Genomic DNA, 23,824 nt, shown 5'->3' on the forward strand with positions numbered 1-23,824 from the left:
TTAATTACCTCACCCTCAAGCCAACTATACAAGATGTAGGCAAATTTTTCTCTTCAGTTGAACAGTAAAGAAGATTTTTATCTTTTAGATTTTTGAAACCGTGATCACTGGTGATTCATAAATGCAAGTCAATGGCTACCGGCACTTTGAGAGTCCAAAAAAAAAATATATATACAGGCAACATAAAATTAATTCCCGTGGCTCCTGATGATATATTGAGATCTTATGAAGTGAAACAATCAGTCTGTGCAATAAACTGATTATTATTTACAACATTATTACCTGTAATCCAGAGCCTCAGACAAACAGAAAAAATTTCTGTGAACTGATTCTTTCAGAAAGTTGGTTTTAATTAACTGGTTAAGTTCACTAGTTTGTTTACGCAATCACACAATGATGTAACATATTTGCAATTATATTAGCACAGATAATGAAGTCTAAAGCATATAAAGTGAATAAACTAGCCTTCATCAGCTCAACTTTTTCCATAAACAATGAGAAACCATAAATACGTTAATTTGTCCCTTCGTTCAAGTGTTGGGTTCACTCATGCTCATATCAGCGGCTCATCCGAGTCGAACTGCTTCCTCAGTTCAGTGACTGCTGGAGGAACTGAAGCATTGAATCAATTCATTCATCACAGAATCAGATACGCCGCTATTTCAGCTCATTTCCAGTCGCAGTGACTGTCAGGCGTCTGAAAGTGAGTTTGATTGAGTAACTTGTAGATCTGTGCTGCTCGAGATGCGAACTGGTTCAGATGATTCAGTCTGATTTGATGAACTGGTTCAAAAGAATGATTCGTTCAAGAACTGAACCGTTTGCCTGAGGCTCTGGATTACAGGTAATAATGTTGTAATTAATGTTCAGTTTATTGCACAGACCGATTGTTTCACTTCATAAGACCTCAACATATCATCAGGAGTCACTGGGATTCATTTTGTGATGCCTGTATTTGCTTTTTTGTCTCTCAAAGTGTCGGTAGCCATTGATTTGCATTTTATGAATCAACAAGGAGCACACTTTCAGCTAAAAATTATCTTTACTGTTTACTCTTTACTACTGAAGAAAAAAGTAAAATCTTATCCCTTTAAAGGGCTAGTTCAGCTAAAAACTAAAACTCTGCCATTATTTACTCACTCTAATGTTGTTTCAAACCTGAGTGAATGATGAGAGATCTTCAGTTTTGGGTGAGTTGCATCAGATCTGTGTGTTATTCACCTTATCTCCATCTGTGAACGTCTGTCCGTCACTGGCTCTCCTCCACGAGATCTCGGGCAGCGGTTCTCCCTCCGCTGTGCAGGAGATCATAGCAGCGCTTCCCTCCACAGCCGTCACGTTCCTCAGCTGAGTGATGTGCGGCTGGACTGAACAGACAGACAGACAGACGAGCGAACGGCTTTGAGTCACTGCAGACGTTTCTGTGAGTTTATTTTAGAGTAACTGCTTTGAATTACACCTCATTTTGCACTAAATACAATGTTCTGTCTGATAAAGGACATCACACTTACACTTAAACAGACTTGGTTTCTCATTCTCATTTTAGAAACAAATAAGAGCAAATTAAAATTATATATTTTATATATATATATAGAGAGAGAGAGAGAGAGAGCAAGGTGAGCAAATTGAGAAATTATACAAATTACGTCTGTTTTCATTTTTAAATTTTTTTTTTAGCACAATTAAGCATCACAATAAATTATATTTATGATTCATTTATTTCACATCTCCTTTTGTAGCTGAATGCTGCAATTGTCATGTGCAAACCATGTCAGAAACAGAAAAGATTTACACTTTTGGTACTAGTGTAAATTTATCTGTCTGTCTAGTGATAAAGTAAAAAAAAAAAAAAAAAGACTGCATTAATGCAAATGTAATAACAATTGTTGCAATTATCGAGAATTGCAAAGAACTGAACAGAATTTCTAAAGACTAATGACAAAAAAAAAAATTAGTAATAAAAGTTACCTCATGCAAAATATATTTTTGTATAATACTAATAATAATAATAATAATTTTCTTTATGAAAAATTTCCCCCCCAATTTATTATAGTAAAAATTATTTATGCTTTTTACAATAATAAAAACCTTTCATTGCTTTATCCCAAATTTTTTTTGTTTGTTTAATTTATAATTAAAATCCTTTATTTTTGCTAGGCAAAACCCCCCCCTCATTTATAATGACAAAAACCTTTCTTTATGCATTTTTTTTTTTTTTACATTTCTAATAATAAAAACCTTTTTTTTCCCCCTTAATTTTTAATTATACAAAAATCTTGATTTACTTACTTTATGCAATCTTTTTTTTTTTTTTTTTCCAATTCTTAATTTTCTTTAATAAAAATCTTTTGAAAATGTCTTTATGTTCTGAATGTCTTTCCTGTAGGTGCAATGTCTTCTCCCGCGTGAACTCCCTTTAGCCGGAGCGTTTTAGTGGCACACGTTCACATCAGGAAGGCCTTGTTTAATGCTGAACTCACCGATAAACCCTGTTAGAAGTCTGTGTGTGTGTGTCTTACAGATAAGCTGCTCTATGTATCTTTCTTGGTTTTGCCTTAAACACCAGCAGATTCGAGGGCAAACAAGTTTCATGCATAAGAGCCGTTGATGCTCTCGCACCGAGCGCCGCTGAATAAGTCCATGCTGGAGTAAATGAAAGCCAGCAGAAACAGCTCTTCACAGCACGGGCCCTTGAACAGTGTCTGCAGAGATCAAGGAGTTATTTGTAGCGGGTGACGCAGCAGAAACGCTCAGAGGCTGCGGAGAGCGAAAGCATGCGTCTGCTACATACACACACTCCAGCAAAGACAAACACCGCGAGCCGGGAAACACTCCAGGAAACTTCAGCGATGTATTGCTGTTCAAAACACAGTGACCTTTGCACGGAAGAAACTCTGCAAAAGAGGATGCCAGAGTGTTGCTAAGGTGTTCTGAACGGCATAACCACACACAACACCCTAGCAACTGCTAAATTACACCCTAGCAACCAATTAGAACCACTGTGGCATCATTCAAGAACATTATTTTGGTGGAAAATGGACAACGGTTGATTACACTTTAATCGTTTGTTGACAATTTAAGCATTACAGTCAGTTTATAAACACAAAAAATGTATTAATTTAGAATTATATAATGTCATGAAAATAATTGTATTGAATATGATTAAATACTATTCAATATAAATAAACTGTAATTTTTGATCAGGATGTGTATTAGTCCGTGATATTTAATTTTATTATTTATTTACTATTATACATTATAATTTATTATAATTATTAATTCATTTAAAAGTTTATATTTTCACTTTTCATCTTAATTTCATTTTTAGTCATTTTGTTATGTGGTTTTGACTTTTGTTGTTTTTGCTCTTTTTAAACATTACTATTTAGCTTTAACTTATTTTTATTTTAATTAACAATTTATTTATTTTTTTTTAGTTAATGATAATAACCCTGGCGTTGGTGTTTATTTATTGCCCATAAATAGTTGCCTGAACGGTTATTATTTTCACATTTATTATATATAATGATTATTTTTTTCGTATTTCCGGTTTGTGTGTATATACTACACTGAAATTTGAATGATTTTTTCTTGAATTAGGCTAAAATAATTTATTTAAAATGGATGTATTGTGCAAATGCAGTGGTTGTGTAGTGTATTTTACAAAATTTGACAGGTTTTAAGTTAATATGAAAATATTAACCTATGCACGATGTAAAAATAAGCTAGTATTCCTGTAACTAGCATAAATCAACCCATTTTCTGGGTTCCCATATTTTGTGATAATGATGCACTTTCTGCAGGCGCAGCAGAATGAATGACTGTGAAGCTCCTGTCAGTGGCTGTAAACCACAGCTGTTGACAGTGAACTGATGCTCGTATGTCGTGCTCTTCTTCTCAACATGCTCTCCTGAGAGCGGCGACGGCGTTCAGACGACAGACGACATGCTGTAAACACGAGGACCGTAATGACAGCGAGGTCAGCAGATCACTCTCACACCAAACACAGAGCACCGTATGAACCTCAAAACCAGCCACAGAAAACCGCTCTCATTACTGTCAAGAGCAGACGCTTAACCCTAATTCTACTACTAACTCCCAAAAGCTTTGCTAGATAACTACAGTAACAAATTTCATTCAACTCTATTGGTAACGATGGAACTTGTGACCACAGATGTGTTTGGGAAACGCGCCCCAGATTGCTTGCACTATTTGCTCTTAATACAAGGCTTAACTAGAAGTTTGTAAGTTTTCAATAGGCAGCCTTTGGATGTCCAATAAAAAGTAGCATAGAAAAAGTTTTGGTATTTAATCATTTCAGTTTTAAATCAATTATTTTTGACTGGCTTTAATCATGAATACCAATAAATTCAAAATTCAAAGCAGTATATTCACAAGAAATAAACTATTATTAGAAATAAAAATATTAAAACTATTATTGTTGATCGAAGTAAACAATAAACATTCGTTAATTGAAATAAAATAAAATATCAATTAATAAACAGAAATATTGCCTTGACAACTGATTGAAATAAGTTTAAGTTGAAGCGCTACAATTACTGAAAATGGTAAAATAATAATAATAATAATAAAATAATAAACAATAAAAGTAAAACTTATTTTTTAAATAAAAAAATTATTAAACCTAAATTGTAATATTTAAAAATAACAAAAATAATAAAGTCAAAAAAACATATTGATTATTATTTGTATTATTATTAATTATATGTAATTATTATTAATAATAATAATAATAATAATAATAAAATAATAAACAATAAAAGTAAAACTTATTTTTTTAATAAAAAATGTATTAAACCTAAATTGTAATATTTAAAAATAACAAAAATAATAAAGTCAAAAAAACATATTGATTATTATTTGTATTATTATTAATTATATGTAATTATTATTATTATTATTAATAATAATAATAATGCAATACAATTATTAATTATATCATATAATTACAATTTAATATATACCAGTATTTATAAACTGACTATATTGCTGAATATCTGTTAACAAACTGTCTATTTTTTTATATATATTAAAGTTATTCTATATTTTAATTTATATATTTTTATTTCCATCGGAGGATTCCCTAAATATTTTTTTTCCACAAAGGAGCTGTGTTTTAATCAGGTTTTTGAGGAGTAAAGCACTAATATCTAGCAGTGCCTCACATCTTTATCCTGTTTTGTTATCTGGTTTTTGTTTCTCATCTCTCCTATTAGTGAACGTCACGCGCTATAAATGTCACAAAGTTACAGTCGTGTTCCCGCTCCACGTTTTACAGAACAAAACTCCCGTCCAATACGAGCGCCATATAAACATGCGTCTGGAGGATCGTGATGGCGGAGAATAAATCTCCATACATTTCCATACGACAGACAGGAGGTCCAGTCAGAATAATCAGTTTGTGGATATGCACAGCAGCTTCATGAAAACAGAAATTGAATGTGGGTCCCATAAAGAACCTGCTGGAGTTTTTCATGATAATTGAACAGTCTTTCATTTCTCTGAAATGAAATTCGAGATAGCGGCACATTTACTGCGCCACCGGCGCGTCCGAAGATGCATCGCTTCATTTTCTTCAAGAGAATCTGAGTGGAAAGCAACTAAATGGAAAACGAAAAGAAGAATCGTCTGTACCGCCATCATGAGGAAAGACTTCCTCTGAGACGCCACAACAAAGCACCTTATAAAAATCAATCAACGTACAAAAGATGCAAACGTTTCCTCACCGAACACTTTGAGGAAGAGCTGGCTCTCGGAGCTCCCGGCCTTGTTGCTCGCGCGGCATGTGTACGGCCCACCGTCGCCCTGCCGGATGTTTTTGATGGTCAGCGTGCTTTTGCCCCCGTCCAGTGTGTTAAGCACGTACTGCTCCGATCGCTCGATCACGTGACCCTTCCTGTGGACACAAACCATCAGATGAGATGAATGACTGCAGCTGAGAACACATCAGTAATTGAGTTAACAGCCTATAGAATATGAATCTCTTCCCATTTCAATTAGGGTGTGTAAATTAATTTGGAGGAAAAACATCCATCTATCCACGAGGTAATTAATTAGCAAATTCTACATGACTGCATACAGACTCTTAAGGGAAAAACAAACATCTTGTATAATGATAAAGAGTAATTTTATGATGACAACATAACTTAAAAAACATATGTTGTATTTTAGCTTATTAAAATGAAAATAATAAATATATATGATAAATATAAATATGTCCAATATAACACATGTTGTGACCATGTGATCAAGACAAGAAGTCTCTTCTGCTCACCAAGGCTGCATTATTTGATTAAAATACAGTAAAAAATTGTTCAACATTATTACAATTTAAAACAGCTGTTTTCTATGTGAATATATGTTAAAATGTAATTTATTCCTGTGATCAAAGCTGATTTTTCAGCATTATTACTCCAGTCTTCAGTGTCACATGATCCTTCAGAAATAATCCTAATATGCTGATTTGCTGCTCAAGAAAAATTTCTGATTATTACCAATGTTGAAAACAGTTGTGCTGCCCAATATTTTTTTCTGGAAACTGGGGAATCAATGCAATTAACACCTGTAAAGTATGGAGTGCCACAAGGATCTGTCTTAGGCCCTCTGCAATTTTCATTATACATGTTGCCCCTTGGTAATATTACTAGAAAATATGGGATTAGTTAATTTTATGATGACAACATAACTTAAAAAAACATATGTTGTATTTTAGCTTATTAAGATGAAAATAATAAATATATATGATAAATATAAATATGTCCAATATAACACGTTGTGACCATGTGATCAAGACAAGAAGTCTCTTCTGCTCACCAAGGCTGCATTATTTGATTAAAATACAGTAAAAAATTGTTCAACATTATTACAATTTAAAACAGCTGTTTTCTATGTGAATATATGTTAAAATGTAATTTATTCCTGTGATCAAAGCTGATTTTTCAGCATTATTACTCCAGTCTTCAGTGTCACATGATCCTTCAGAAATAATCCTAATATGCTGATTTGCTGCTCAAGAAAAATTTCTGATTATTACCAATGTTGAAAACAGTTGTGCTGCCCAATATTTTTTTCTGGAAACTGGGGAATCAATGCAATTAACACCTGTAAAGTATGGAGTGCCACAAGGATCTGTCTTAGGCCCGCTGCAATTTTCATTATACATGTTGCCCCTTGGTAATATTACTAGAAAATATGGGATTAGTTACCATTGTTATGCTGATGATACTCAACTATATATTTCAACAAGACCTAAATTATCTAAGCTAACAGAGCGTGAAATGTAAAAATGTAAAATATTAGATGACCACTATAATTTTCTTAAATTCGGTTAAGACAGAGATATTACTTATTGGACCAACAAACAGTACACAGAATCTCTTAGTCTACAGTTTGCATCTAGATGGATGTACTGTTATTTCCTCTGCAGTCAAAAATGTGGGTGATATGTTACACAGCAGAACATTTCATGTTACAAAACAACATTCTTCCATTTTAGAAACACTGCCAAGCTACGAAACATGTTGCCTGTTTCTGATGCAGAAAAGCTATGCATTTATGACCTCAAGACTGGACTATTGTATTGTAATGCACGGTGGTTGTCATGCATCTTCAATAAACTAAATAAACCAAAAGATAAACTGCAGTGCTTTACAATTATAGGACAGGAAGAGCTAAATAAACTTATCACTGCATCTAAACCAACAACATGCCTGTTAGATCCTGTACCCACTAAATTACTGAAAGAGTTGTTACCTGTAGCAGAAGAACCGCTTCTCAATATTATTAACTCGTCGTTGTCTTTAGGTCACGTCCCAAAACCATTCAAGCTGGCGGTTATTAAGCCTCTTATTAAGAAACCACAACTAGATCCTAGTGAACTGGCAAATTACAGACCCATCTCAAATCTTCCTTTTATGTCTAAAATTTTAGAAAAAGTTGTGTCTGCTCAATTGTGCTCCTTCCTGCAAAAAAATGATCTCTATGAAGAATTTCAGTCAGGTTTCAGGCCCCACCATAGCACAGAAACTGCACTTGTTAAAATTACAAATGACTTGCTTCTTGCGTCAGACCAAGGCTGTATCTCATTGCTAGTTTTACTTGATCTTAGTGCTGCGTTCGACACTATAGATCATGACATACTCATAGATCGATTACAAAACTATACAGGTATTCAAGGGCAGGCTTTAAGATGGTTTAGATCCTACCTGTCCGATCGCTACCACCTTGTTCATTTAAATGGGGAGTCGTCTCAATTATCACCAGTAAAATATGGAGTGCCACAAGGATCTGTCCTAGGTCCTCTGCTATTTTCGATATACATGTTGCCCCTTGGTAATATTATTAGAAAATACGGGATTAGTTTCCATTGTTATGCTGATGATACTCAACTATATATCTCAACAAGACCAGATGAAACTTCTAAATTATCTAAGCTAACAGAGTGTGTTAAAAATGTAAAAGATTGGATGACCAATAATTTTCTCCTATTAAATTCGGATAAGACAGTGATATTACTTATTGGACCAAAAGACAGTACACAGAATCTTGTGGATTACAATTTGCAACTAGACGGCTGTACTGTTGTCAAAAATCTGGGTGTTATATTAGATAGGAACTTGTCTTTTGAAAATCATATTTCCCATGTTACAAAAACAGCATTCTTCTATCTTAGAAACATTGCCAAGTTACGAAGTATGTTACCTGTTTCTGATGCAGAAAAGCTAGTTCATGCATTCATGACCTCTAGACTGGACTATTGTAATGCACTGCTAGGGGGTTGTCCTGCATCTTCAATAAACAAGCTACAGGTGGTCCAAAATTCAGCGGCTAGAGTCCTTACCAGGTCAAGAAAATATGATCATATTACCCCAATTTTACAATCTCTACACTGGGGACCTATTAAGTTCCGTATCAGTTACAAAATATTACTACTTACTAATAAGGCCCTAAATGGTTTAGCTCCTGCCTACCTAACTAGTCTTCTATCACGCTATGCAATCTATCATTCAATGTATCCTTGCTGAACAAAATAATTAATTAAAATAACCCTGCTTGTTAGTTAAACTAAGAGTTTCTGAGTTTAAGCTACAAAAAGTGCAGAGACAAAAGAACACTAACTATAGAAATGAAGACTCACATAGCTAACGATTCAATCACAATAACAAGGCCACAATTAAGGGAAGTGAGCGCAGGTCTCTGTTCAGAGACACAATTAACCGCTGGGCCATCAGGAAAAACAAAGGAACACGGACCCAATTAGACTTTAACAAGCTAACGAAGCAGTCGTAAAGTGCAGAGACTCAATGAAACACTGAGCAAAGAGTTCAGAGGAATGATATGCAATATCGAAAATGACAATTCTGTCATGATTTACTCAGAGTCATTATTCAGTGAAAATGAAGAGAACATCTGCTCAACACCTCCTTTTGTGTTGCACAGATGCAAATGTCATAAATCGACATGAGGGCAAGTAAATGATGACAAAATTTAATGAAAATATGGATTTGAGGAAACAAAAAAGAGAGATAATGCATGTATTCATAAGAAAATGCCTTTTTTAATCTTTATTGTGGAGTAAATACTATAGAACTGGATAATAGCATAATTTCTTGATGCTTACTAATCAAATTAACAATAATGTCTGTTAAATTGAACAGCATTTAAAATATTAATTTGTAAATCTACACAGTATCTTAGCAGCAAACTTGCAGTATGTGACATGACTCATATAACACACTTTAACATCTCTGTTGTTAATAACTGTAATTTTGTAGTTTGAGTGAATTAAAGAGAACTTTGTTCGGTAAAAATACCTCAGATTTAATGCACTTTAATTTCAGCAATTTAGAAAACTATCGTGCCAATCATAAATCGGTGAAAACTAATTGTGCTGCACTTTGTGCTTGTAATATTCAGACTGATGGTTTCAGACGTTTTAACTTCACTCCCGCTAAAGACCTCCAGACCTTCTCGTTCACCCTGATTCAATCCCATCCGTGAGAAACACAAAAGTCTTTATTATGGCTGTTAATTTAACACAATCATTTGGCTCAGACCTGTCTGTCATCTTACACTGACGCAGTTGCTGATGCAGGATGACTGACTGTGTGAATGCAGTAGAATGCAGTTATATGATCCTAAAATCAAGATATAAGGGCAAAAAATGCCCCTTTTTTATTTATATCATATTATATAGTTTAGCAATATCACACCAGCAAGAGTGCTGCTTTTCTTCAATATCTGCACCATTGATTTTATACAAAAGTTCAATAAAAGTGTTACATTTTTATTGTGTCAATATTGGCTGTATTGCTCAATTTTGCAAATAAAAATTTGACAAAACTGTTGTGCCTTTCTGAACGACATGACATTACGGAATGAATACATGCTTTTGAACAAATCGAGTGACTCAGTGATTCAGTCACTGAATGAATCGGTTGAATGAATGATTCAATGACTCACTCATTAAGACAGTGATTTGTCGCCACCTACTGGTGGTTTTAGTTTAATATTGAGTGTATTTAATTTATTTTTAATATTGAGAGCTTTCATTTCTTAAAAATCATTTCATATTTAAATATAACATTTTTAAACACCAATTAAAACTCATTTCTGATCTATATTGCAAATTACAAGTCATGAATTAAATATCAATTTAATCTCAATGTAAATATATATATTAAAAATTGCATGTATGTAAGGAGTCCACTGGAGGCAAGCGTAGTGAGAACCCAAGTGCAGATTCTATTAAATCCCAAAAGTGACCAAACAATAAACTAAGACTTGACTTGGCATGGCATGAACAGACTCTGCGTAAACAAAAACAAGAACTTACCAACAGAGGTTACAGGGACAATACTCGACAAGAGACAATGGCAACATTAGGGCTAGGGCTGTGCAATTAATCGCATGCGATTAATTGCACAGCCCTAATTAGGGCAATAAATACTAAACAATAAGGGTCATATGACATAAACCAACCAATGAGCAAACAGTACTGAGAACCACATGACAGGACAATAACCAATGATAACAAGACAAATGAACAAGACAACCAATCAGAACATGACACATACACTTGGCAGGATACCATGAGGATAAGGGAACCACATGACTAAACAGGAACCATGACTTATGACAAAATAAAAGACATGAAAACATGAACATGACAATGTAATTCTATGAAAGCTATGTTTATATAAAGCTACGTTTTGTAATGTTTTTGCAATGCTTTTCTCATTTAACACATTAACTGAACTTTTGGGGGTAATTTCTCAAAATTGATGCATGATTAATTTGCGATTAATTAATCAGCACATCAAGTAATTTTAATGTAACATTTTAATCGCTTGACAGCCCCAGCCGTTATGTCTCCAGACAGCAATGGGACTATATGGAAAAGAAACAGAGTCTGAATCTTCACAAAGCATCTACTCATAGACTTTCACAAAGATCTCAACAAACAAAATGTTAAAATCTGCAATGCAAGGCTCAACGCAGGTCAGCCAGCAAACATTTTACACAGGCACGCTCAATGTCCCCCTCACACAATAGAAAGATCTCTGATTTTGAACATTTCCGGCCCTCACCTCAGTTATCATGGAAGGCTTTGAACGTCTGATCAAAGCACACATCAGCTCTTCACGGCCCGGCGCCACAGAGCCGTAACCATTTGCATACAGACAGGATAGATGAATCAAGAACACTGTGCCCTACATACTAGCTGTGATGTCCAGCGCCCTACATACTGCACTACACATCGCTGCATCTTCAGGGTTTGTCACTCAGCTTTTGGACCAAGCAGCAACATTCAGAGTGTCTCTGGACAAACATTACTGTTACCCACCAGTACCAGGTCACCTGGGGGTCGGGGGAGCCAGACGTGATGCAGGTGAACGTCACTGACTCCTGGTAGTCGGCGGTGGCGTTGAAGGACTGCTGCGGCACCGACAGAACCGGAGGAACTGAAACAATACCAGACATGATTATTTAACACTTGTTTCCATGTCTCTCTCTCTATACAGCTGAAGTCAGATGCTTGTTTGAATTGGACTCACTGTTGTCCAGTATTCAAACTCCAACACTATTAGAATGGATGTCTTGACCAGTCAGCCCGCTCTGATTGTGTTTTCTGTCTAATTTATTCCAATGCATATGTGACTATAAACTGACACGTCTGAATACATGCACATGAGATATCAAAATAAGTGAAGTGGCTCTTTCCATTTTTTTCTTTTTGCACTTAATAATAATATTTAAATAAACAATATTTGTATTATATAATAAAATATAAATACATAATGTCATATAAATAATAATATTTAAATAAATAAATATGTATAAATGTATACTAAAGTTATAAGTGATGAAAAGTCAAAAATGCTATGACCTGATTTTTGAATATTACTGCAAAATATTGAACAAAAATATATATATATACACATTTTTACACACATTACACATTATCTATCTATCTATCTATCTATCTATACACAAAACAATAAATAATATATTGAATATTATGGACTAACTAATATTTAATATTTCTGAGAGATTTAGTAAAACGCACATTAAATATGTACTACAAAACCACAAGCTAAATATATAAATATATACAAATATTACATATAATAAAATTGAAGAACCAGTATTTCCTGACAGAAAGAAAAAGGTTAAGTAAGAAATAAACACAGAAATAAACATTACATATTTAGTACAAGAACACAAGCTTTTAATGCATTGCTCAATAATGCATGTTTGTGTTATTGAGCAATGAGAGTATGTTTCTGGTCTTCAGTTTTTTTTATTGATCTTTGGGTAAACACTGAATTATTAATCAATCAATCAGCTGTTGCTATTGTTATTTTAAGCTCTTTTTTTTTGACCAAATGACGTTTTTTTCCTCGACTTTGTCTCTGGCCTGTAATGAAAATTATTTAACTGTCAAACAGTATTTCAGCAAACCACGTCTGCAGTGTGTTTACATTCACGTTTCAGTCTGATTCCCTTTAAATGTCCCAGAGTAACGTCCTTATTTCAAAACAACTTTGTGTGGTGTCAGTCTATGACGGGTCGAATCCATCTGATACGAAGCTTTAAGAGAATCAAACAGCCCCTAACAATGTCTCTCCAGCACAATCATTATTCGCCGCTCTGTGATTCGCCTCCTGTTAGAATTCAAAGAGGCTGAAATTACTCGTTTTTCTTGGTAATGCTTATCAGCGAAGGACGACGCGAATGAGACGCCCTCTATCTCTGTGACATTTCCTTTTAAAGGATCGAGCAGATGCGGACAGAAGTTGGCGAGTCGGCCCCTGTCTGCGCTCAAACCGCTCCTCTGATGATGAAAGTCAGGGTTAAGGGCACGGAAAGAGCACGCTAGCGCACGTCTGCATGCTAATCATCGGCGTAAACGCGTCCACGCACACAGATGTACAGGAGAGTTAGAAGAAACACAGACGAACAAAGACCAGGCGTCGCTCAGTAATGCGAAGGATCCCTGATGAAAACACCAGCTCAGAGCGTCACAAACGCTGGTTTATGCTGCTTACGTGTGTATAATAACCAGGTCAACCTAGTCAAGTCTTGCTGGTTAAGCTAGTACAGAAGACTGGTGGAGAAACGAGCACAAAAACATAACATATGACAGCTGGGATGGTAATAACTGACGAGGTGGTAAACAATGAGTGACTTGCAGCTGTTTTTCTCGCTTAACTAAGACTAACTTTAATATGAATCATTTCTGATGACATAAATTCATTTCGAGATGTAACTTCTCTTCTAATATATTGTTTGCATATTAAAACTACTCTGAGAAGTTGCAAAAATGATTCCTGTAAATATTGTAAAATATATGTGATGTACACATATAATAGTATATTATATATACTATATTTTATATAGGTAAGCATGACAAAGTGTGTGTGAATATATACATATATATATATATACAGTAATTGTATAATTTATTCAAGATCTTAATTTCTAAATATATAATTGATTTCAACAGCCCTGGCCTTGTGTTAATTGTGTTAAATATTTTTAACGCATTTACTGGATATTTGCAGTCAAAGAATTCAGAACAAAAAATTCGCTGTTTGAAAATACATGTCTATAAAACTCTGCTATAAAAAAAAAATCAGTTGTGTTTAATTTCAAATGTTCAATATTCAAGCAAAAAAAAAATCTAATTCAGAACTATGTTAAATACCACATAATATTCAGTTTTGATAAATGCCACTGTCAATAATTCAAATTTATACAATACAAATTCAAATAGTTTCGTCATATTATAAGCTCCATAATCTTTGGCGCGTCCATTGCATCCGACACGTTTTCTCACTGACACGCTCCCCCAACTCGGAAATTCGGGGCTTAAAGTAAATGTCGAGTTTCCCACTCGTAACAACGACTTTGTGCTGGCGATCATGTGCGTTCAACTCGTAAATACGATCTATCTGACATGACTTGAACGCACCATTAAAGTCTCTTCATTTCTGATGACATAAATTCATTTCGAGATGTAAATTCTCTTCTAATATATTGTTTGCATATTAAAACTACTCTGACAAGTTGCAAAAATTATTCCTGTAAATATTGTAAAATATATGTGATGTACATATATAATGGTATATTATATATACTATTTTATATAGGTAAGCATGACAAAGTGTGTGTGAATATATAAATATATATACAGTAATTGTAGAATTTATTCAAGATCTTAATTTCTAAATATATAATTGATTTCAACAGCCCTGGCCTTGTGTTAATTGTGTTAAATATTTTTAACGCATTTACTGGATATTTGCAGTCAAAGAATTCAGAACAAAAAATTCTAAAACTCTGCTATAAAAAAAAAATCAGTTGTGTTTAATTTCAAATGTTCAATATTCAAGCAAAAAAAAAATCTAATTCAGAACTATGTTAAATACCACATAATATTCAGTTTTGATAAATGCCACTGTCAATAATTCAAATTTATACAATACAAATTCAAATAGTTTCGTCATATTATAAGCTCCATAATCTTTGGCGCGTCCATTGCATCCGACACGTTTTCTCACTGACACGCTCCCCCAACTCGGAAATTCGGGGCTTAAAGTAAATGTCGAGTTTCCCACTCGTAACAACGACTTTGTGCTGGCGATCATGTGCGTTCAACTCGTAAATACGATCTATCTGACATGACTTGAACGCACCATTAAAGTCTCTACTAATGAGCTGACGAGTTGAATCGGGTGTGTAGATGAGTGCTGGGTTGCTCCAGGACAGTTTTGAAAACCATTTCAGAGACATGTTTTTAATAGTACAGAAGACTGGTGGAGAAACGAGCACAAAAACATAACATATGACAGCTGGGATGGTAATAACTGACGAGGTGGTAAACAATGAGTGACTTGCAGCTGTTTTTCTCGCTTAACTAAGACTAACTTTAATATGAATCATTTCTGATGACATAAATTCATTTCGAGATGTAAATTCTCTTCTAATATATTGTTTGCATATTAAAACTACTCTGACAAGTTGCAAAAATTATTCCTGTAAATATTGTAAAATATATGTGATGTACATATATAATGGTATATTATATATACTATTTTATATAGGTAAGCATGACAAAGTGTGTGTGAATATATAAATATATATACAGTAATTGTAGAATTTATTCAAGATCTTAATTTCTAAATATATAATTGATTTCAACAGCCCTGGCCTTGTGTTAAATATTTGTAACGCATTTACTGGATATTTGCAGTCAAAGAATTCAGAACAAAAAATATAACATATAACATGCATGCACAGTTTTAAGGCAGCTTTAATCGTCTTTTTGGTAACTTCATGACTTAACTGACCACGGCATTGCATCTGGGTTGCTCCAGGACAGTTTTGAAAACCATTTCAGAGACATGTTTTTAAATGTGATTCATATATAACATATAACATGCATGCACAGTTTTAAGGCAGCTTTAATCGTCTTTTTGGTAACTTCATGACTTAACTGACCACGGCATTGCATGCACGTAGTTTCATTCGCGCTTTGATATGAGATGATACAGTCTACTGCCGCTGAAGTGAAGTTGGAGCGCGCATATGAAACATCTAACATTGGATGTGGCCATAAAGATGTTCTGCGACTAAATAAATGCACTTCTTGTCAAGAAAAAGTGCAGTTGTGATTGGGGTGGCCAACCCTAGCCCTGGCCTTGTGTTAATTGTGTTAAATATTTTTAACGCATTAATCTGAAAATATTAACCGCCTGCATTATCACGCTAATTTTGATAGCACTAATATATATTATTATTTTTTATTTTTTTGAAAGCATTGAATTTGAAGTTAATCCCGCAATATGACTATTTGGTGACATTGTTCATTTGTCTGAATGGAAATGTGGATGGTTAGCATTAACTAAATGTACAAATCTATGAATTTTTTGATGGGAAATGAACATGAAGTATACGTGGTTATTGTGTTTTGCTGGTTAAGATGTTTGTGGTGGTAAAGTCCCAGTTAACCAATATAAACCAGCTTGAAAAGACAAGTTCAGACTAAAATGCTAGTCTTTTCACATTCAAACTAAAATGGGCGTTTGGCATCTCAAATCCACATGTAGTTTATCAACTCAGCATCTTTGCACTCAATTTTCTGCTGACTAGATTTGTGACTAAATGTTTCAATTAACATAAACTTCAAGCTTCTGTGACTCACAAGCAAACGGCGACCTTATCTTCACTAACGCTTCACGAAACGCCGCCCGTCTTTTCAGCGCATTCATTTACCTTGTTCTGCAGAATGAGCCGTCGTCAGGATTTGATAGCACCAAGCTCTGCCTGAACGGACACAATAGTATTTGCACAACTCATACTTCTTTAAACTGATGTAATAACACGCAAAGACGAATAAAAGTGCATTGCATTCAATTTAGCATCACCACTTATAGCTTTCAGGAAGATCCAATAAGTTCGCTCAATGAGGCGCGTCCTATTATCCCCAAGACATGGCAAGTGCCGTCTGCCTCGGAAACAGAACAACCTGCTGCTTAAATCACTTAGCAAACGCTGACTAGCAAGCGACGACGCCTGGGTAACGTGTCCAAGACTGGAGATTGCATCCAGCATGTTCCCCTAGATTTATTCCCAGCCTTGGCTGAGCTGCAGCGGATCATAGCGGTGTGTTGGAACGCCATCCGCTGCTGTAATGAAACGCCTCGTTCTGCTTTGACCTTCCATCTTGAGTTAACACGGTCATGTTGCATATGCGCGCCATCTGTTTGAGGCTCGTTTGGATCACTGTTCTTCTAGTAAGGACACAGATTCTAGAGGCCTTTTGAGAGAATTATGATTGGCAATTAAGTTATTCAAGTGATGTGCTTTGTTTGGCAACAAGATTTACATATGCAACTTCTCAGATGGATTTTAGAGTGCAACTATTACAACAGTTGTTTCACTAAATTAATTTACAGCATCAGCACTGATTCATTTAAAAAATAGTACATGTTGAATTAAAAATGTAAAAAGTAACATTTAAAAATAGTAAAAAAGTTACATTTAAATTAAAAAAAAATTACATTCAAAAAATATTTAAAAAAGTTAAATTTTAAAAAATGTGACATTTAAAAATATATTAAAAAAACCTTTATTTACATTTTTAAAATGTTGCAATTAAAAACAGTAAAAATGTTACATTTAAAAATAGTAAAAATGTGAAATTTGAATTTAAAAAGTTACATTTAAATGTTAAAAATGTTACAATTAAAATGAGTAAAAATGTGACATTTAAAAAATGTTAAATTGAAAAATAGTAAAAATGTTCAATTTGAATTTAAAAGTGTTACATTTAAAAATAGTAAAAAAAAAAAAAATGTTAAAGCATTGCCAGCTGAATCTTAGCCTATTAACAAAGTGTTTCTATATAATTTTATGCTTAAATGGCACTAGGATTAAATATTGTGGTTTTAATGGGTTTCAATTTGGACATTTTTGTCCTAAAGGTCCTGAGTGTAACCATTTATTTTATCTAGTGTAAAATAGACTTATTAAATAAAATTAGGGTGAAATATTACAATTCCAATAAAAATATCATTTTTTTAACAAAATGCATGTTTTTGCATCAACAGCCAAAATCATAAAAATAATAATAATGACAGACAGGTAGATAGATAGATAGATAGATAGATAGATAGATCAATCGATCGATCCCACGGATACCATGAGAAAACTCATCTTATTCTATCAGTGTTATGATATTTCATATAGATAGATAGATAGATAGATAGATAGATCAATCGATCGATCCCACGGATACCATGAGAAAACTCATCTTATTCTATCAGTGTTATGATATTTCATCTTATTGTTATTAAGTGAGTTGGTAAAGGGGTGGCTGGTCAGTCTGTGACAGTGGAGCGCTGTACGCTTATTAAGCTGTTCAGAGATCAGTGAGGAAGTGTGTGAAGAACAGCGCTTACCGTTGACCAGCACCACGATGTCCCTGAAGTCGATTTCTCCTCGAGCCTCCACACGCGCCTCACAGCGGTACACTCCCTCGTCAGCTTTACTCACTCGCAGGATCTGCAGGTTGTTGCTGGGAAGCACCTGAAGTCTGCCTTCAGGAAGACACACAAACACAGACGTTACAGCTCTGTGAGACTGTGCTATGCTATTCTACAGTTGCTAGGGAGTTCCAAATGGTTGCTAGTGTGTTGCTATGGCACTGCTAGGGTGTTTTGAGCGTTTGCAAAAATGTTGCTATGCAGTTGCTGCTGTGTTCTGATTGTTTGCGTTGCTATGCAGTCAGTGAGTTCCAGTTGGTTGCTAGTGTGTTGCTATACAGTTACTAGGGTGTTGTGAGTGTTCTGCAGTTGCTACAGTGTTCAGAATGTTTCCCAGTGGGTTGCTAGGCAGTCACTGTGGTGTTCCAGGTGGTTGCTAGTGTGTTGCTATGCAGTTACTGGGGTGTTCTGATGTTTGGCAAAAGGTTGCTATGCAGTCACTAGGATGTCCTAAGTGTCTGTCAACTTGTTGTTACGCAGTCGTGTTTTGGTTCCAGTTGGTTGCTAGTGTGTTGCTATTCAGTTACTAGAATATTCTGAGTGTTCTGAAGTTACTACAGTGTCCTGAATGTTTTCCAGTGTGTTGCTATGCAGGTAATTGTTAATATGTTGCTATGTGGTTACTAGGGTGCTCCAGGTGGTTGCTAGTGTGTTGATATGCAGTTGCTAGGGCGTTCTATATGTTTGCCAACATGCTGCTATACTGTACAGTTGCTGGTGTGTTTTCAGGTGGTTGCTAATGTGTTGCTATGCAGCTGCTAGGGGGGTTTGAGTGTTTGCAAACATGCTGCTATTCAGATGCTACAGTGTTCTGAATGTTTGCCAGTGTGTTGCTATGCAGTCACTGGGGTGTTCCAGGTAGTTGCTAATATGTTGCTGTATATTTACTAGGGTGCCCTGATTGTTAGGCAACATGTTGTTTTACAGTTGCTGGCATGCTTTCAGTTGGTTGTTAGTGTGTTTTTATGCAGTTGCTAGGTTGTTTTGAGTGTTTGGATACACGTTGCTATACAGTTGCTACGGTGTTCTGAATGTTTGCCAATGTGTTGATGTGCAATCTCAAATGTGTTGCTATGCAGCTGCTACAGCGTTCTGAGTGTTGTTATCAGCTGTTAGGGTACTCCAGGTGGTTGCTAGTGTGTTGTTATGCAGTTGCTACAGTGTTCTATATGTTTGCCAACATGCTGCTATACAGTTGCTGGTGTGCTTTCAGTTGGTTGCTAGTGTGTTTCTATGCAGTTGCTAGGTTGTTTTGAGTGTTTGGATACATGTTGCTATGCTACGGTATTCTGAATGTTTGCCAATGTGTTGATGTGCAATCTCAAATGTGTTGCAATGCAGTTGCTACAGTTTTCTGAGCATTGTTATCAGCTATTTCTTATGGTGTATTGAGAGTGATTGTTTGCAAATGTGTTGCTATGCAGTTGCTACAATGTTCAGAATGTTTGCCAGTGTGCTGCTAAGCAGTCACTGTGGTGTTCCAGGTGGTTGCTTGTGTGTTGCTATGTAGTTGCTAGGGTGTTCTGAGTGTTTGTTTGTGTGTTGCCATGCAGCTGTTAGGGTGTTTTGGACGGTTGCTAGGCTGTTGCTAAGGTGTTCCTTACCACCAGGCAAAGGTTTCTAAGTGAACTTAAAGTCATTGTGTTACATTTAAAGCATTTGACAGAAATATAGTCCTGTGTGCTGTGAGAAAGAAGAAAGCGGAGGATTTAATCAACAGACTCATTTTTCATCTGTGGGCAATAATAGGAAAATATTATCATCAATCCTCAAAACTACTTCTGCTTCCATTTCAAGGACATTTGCTAAATGAAACACCTTTCAGATTACAGCCTTTCTTTGGCTTTTGTCGTCCCTCGCTGATAAACACACCTTTTCTCCTCTCGTTCAGGAGAGATATTCATAACCGACTCTGTAATTAGAATAAAAATAATCAAAATCTCCATCTTTTAATCTCCCAGGCTGGAAAGTGCAGATAGCTTGTCCAAGTTCTGCCTTTGAATTCTAATTAATGGTTTGACACCTAAAATGTAGGCGGAAGTTTTTATTCCCTCAGCAGAGAACTTTACTGAATTCAGACACTTAATGTGGTTTAATCCAAAACGCATTAAATTATTTGTGGTTTTTAGTGGATGTTTTTCAATAACAGAAGAATATGTAAAAGTGTGGTATTTGGGGTCAAAAGTCCCCTGCTGCTGAGGTTAAAAGCACAATAATTAACATGTCTAACATATTTAATTTACATAAATAGCTGGATGACTTTTCCATTTGCTGATAAAACATGGTTAGATTCAGATGGTAAATATAATACATTAAGTTGGATGCCTACCTTAGAGATAATCACCATATTTATAATGAAAGCATCATATTTAAAAATATGATAATAATCATATAATGTGATAAAATATATTAATCATGTCATATAATAAAATATAATAATTTAATATATTTTAAAAAATATAATGAAATATATTAAATTAAGATGGGCATTCACAATATTTAATATTTTTTAAATATATTTTTTGCTTCTGAATTTTTTAAATGAATGAAAGCGAGTTATAAAATCCAATTCTGAGGAAAAAATACAATGTTCTTACAATATCAAAATAAGCAGAAAATTTACTAATGCAAAAATCCCAAGAGATGAACCGAAATACAATATCTGGACTGCAATTACAAAGAATTAACAATCAAAAACAAAACAGCATCAAAAAGTACCACAGCACACTTAAAAAAAAATTCAAAATTAAATTAAAATTCCACTTCAACTTAAAAAAGTAAGGTTTGTGCCTTATTTATTATTATTATTATTATTTTTTTTTTTTTAAAGTATAATCAAATTGGCTGTACAAGTCGTTTTAACTTCAATGGCATTAAACAGACTTAAATAATCAAGTTGAATCTGGAATCACTTAAAAAATTAAGTTGAAATTGGTTAAAATAATTTGTTGAGTTAAATTAATGGAGAAATATGATTTATTTAGCATGTTTTTTTTTTTTGAACATGTACCACAGTAATTACATGATATTCTGATACTCTGGAGTACCGTGTTGTATATGAATATGTGACTCTGGAGCACAAAAGCAGTCTTAAGTAGCACAGGTATATTTGTAGCAATAGCCAACAATACATTGTATGGGTCAAAATTATCCATTTCTCTTTTATGCCAAAAATCATTAGGATATTAAGTAAAGATCATGTTCCATGAAGATATTTTGTAAATCTCCTACTGTAAATATATCAAAACTTAATTTTTGATTAGTAATATGCATTGCTAAGAACTTCATTTGGACAACTTTAAAGATGATTTTCTCAATATTTAGATTTTTTTGCACCCTCAGATTCCAGATTTTCAAATAGTTGTATCTCGGCCAAATATGGTCCGATCCTAACAAACCATACATCAATGGAAATCTTTCAATTCAGCTTTCATATGACGTATAAATCTCAATTTTGAAAAATTGACACTTTAGACTGGTTTTGTGGTCCAGGGTCACATATATGAGTGTGTATGTGAATTGTGAGTGTTCTTACTGTTGGGTTCAGACGTGATTTCTCGGTTCTTGTAGAACCATGAGACGACTGGCACCGGTGAACTGATGACATCACAGACGACCTCAGCGTCCTCGCTCTGACGAAACTCCTGCGGCGTCTTCACCTCGAGGAACGTCAGCTTCTCTGAGAGCAAACAAACACAGCGTCATCAAACACCAGCAGCCACACAAACCCTGCGATCAAGCGTCAGAGATCTCAGTCAGGGTTATTAGAATTAAAGGGATAGTTCACCAAAAGATGAAAATTCTGTCATCATTTACTCGCACTCAAGTTACTTCAAACCTGAATGAGTTTGTTTCTTCTGTTGAACACAAAAGAAGATATTTTGAAGAATGTTTATAACCAAACAGTAGACGGTAGCCATTGACTGTCATATTATTATTATTAATTTTTCTTCCACACTATGAAAGTCAATGGCTACTGTCAACTCTTTGGTTACTGACATTCTTTAAAACAACTTCTTTTGTGTGAGTAAAAGTTGACAAAACTTTCATTTTTGAGTGAACTATCCCTTTAACTAAAACTAAAACCATATATATATAAAAAACAACACTTTACGCTTTAACTACATCAGTTAATGTTAATCATCTGATTAAAATCAAGTTGTATCCGTTCATATTATTTAATGGACCTGAGTTAACGGGAACTAACAAAGAACAGTTGTATTTTTATTAACTAATGCTAACAAATATTGATAAATACTGTAACAAATGCATTGCTCATTGTCAGTTAATGCTAGTTAACGCATTATTTTAAAGCGTTACTAATAAATTAAAGAATAATAAAATAAGGCTTAAATTTATTTTATTGTAACTTTTTTCATAACATTATAAACATTAAAACTAAAAAACTAAACATTAATGAATAAAAATAAAAAAATACTAAAAACTATAATATAACAGCATCTCAATACTAAAATAAGACATCTTCATATGAACTGAAATAGTTTTCATTAAATTTGAACTTTGCTATGCTATTTTAACACTCAGTATTTCAATATTCCACTTTAGACATTCTACTAACTATAAGTAACTTTGTAACTAACTTAACTCACTCTCATTAGAGAATTAGAGACAGTTAGGTTACAGTTAGGGTCAGTAGAATAAGTTGGCATGTTGCAAATAGGGGTGTGCGATATATATCGTCTGCGATAATATCGTAATTGTTGTTTTAACGATGTGCAATTTGACATTATCGAGTATTTTGCAAAAATAAAACAAAACACCTACGGAGTGCATGATGAAGTCTAGTGGGTTAAACAGTACACGTGCGCGTTTAGAGAGTGTTCTTTCACTGCATGATTCAGTCTATTAAAATGCATTAAGAAAGATCACAAAATTCAAGATATGGGGGCAGAAAATGTACATATTTATATCATTTCATATAGTTAAAATCACACGAAGAGTGCCGTTTTTTTTCTTAAAAAATAAGCATGATTACAAATGTGATACTGATTTTAGACAATAGTTCAATAAACGATAAGTTAATATTAAGACACTGACGTTTTAGACACCATATTGCCTGTTTTTGCTCTATTTCGCCAACCAAAAATAATTCCAAACAGCCACCACAGAACAGTTTTGCGTCTCTGAGCAACATGACGGTGATTTGTTCCTGAACGAATCAACCGTTTAAATGATTTGGTTCAATCGCAACGACTCACTTGTTAACAGTGACTTGCTGCCACCTACTGGCG

At 34.4% G+C, this 23,824-nt stretch overlaps 1 protein-coding gene across 2 annotated transcripts in view; it reads right to left on the minus strand.

The window, feature by feature from the left end:
• LOC107751079 (neural cell adhesion molecule 2-like) overlaps positions 1–23,824 on the minus strand; it is a 245,139-nt gene that overhangs the window by 37,804 nt on the left and 183,511 nt on the right. For both annotated transcript variants that reach the window (XM_016566675.1, XM_016566674.1), the window contains exons 4-8: positions 22,108–22,251; positions 18,489–18,626; positions 11,867–11,984; positions 5,748–5,917; positions 1,222–1,367 (exon numbers count right to left, since the gene is read on the minus strand). In XM_016566675.1, coding sequence (XP_016422161.1) covers positions 1,222–1,367; positions 5,748–5,917; positions 11,867–11,984; positions 18,489–18,626; positions 22,108–22,251 — 716 coding nt within the window. The remainder of the gene's footprint in view (positions 1–1,221; positions 1,368–5,747; positions 5,918–11,866; positions 11,985–18,488; positions 18,627–22,107; positions 22,252–23,824) is intronic.

This window comes from Sinocyclocheilus rhinocerous, unplaced genomic scaffold (assembly GCF_001515625.1).
Source record: "Sinocyclocheilus rhinocerous isolate Xijiao unplaced genomic scaffold, SAMN03320098_v1.1 scaffold632, whole genome shotgun sequence".
Lineage (NCBI taxonomy): Eukaryota > Metazoa > Chordata > Actinopteri > Cypriniformes > Cyprinidae > Sinocyclocheilus > Sinocyclocheilus rhinocerous.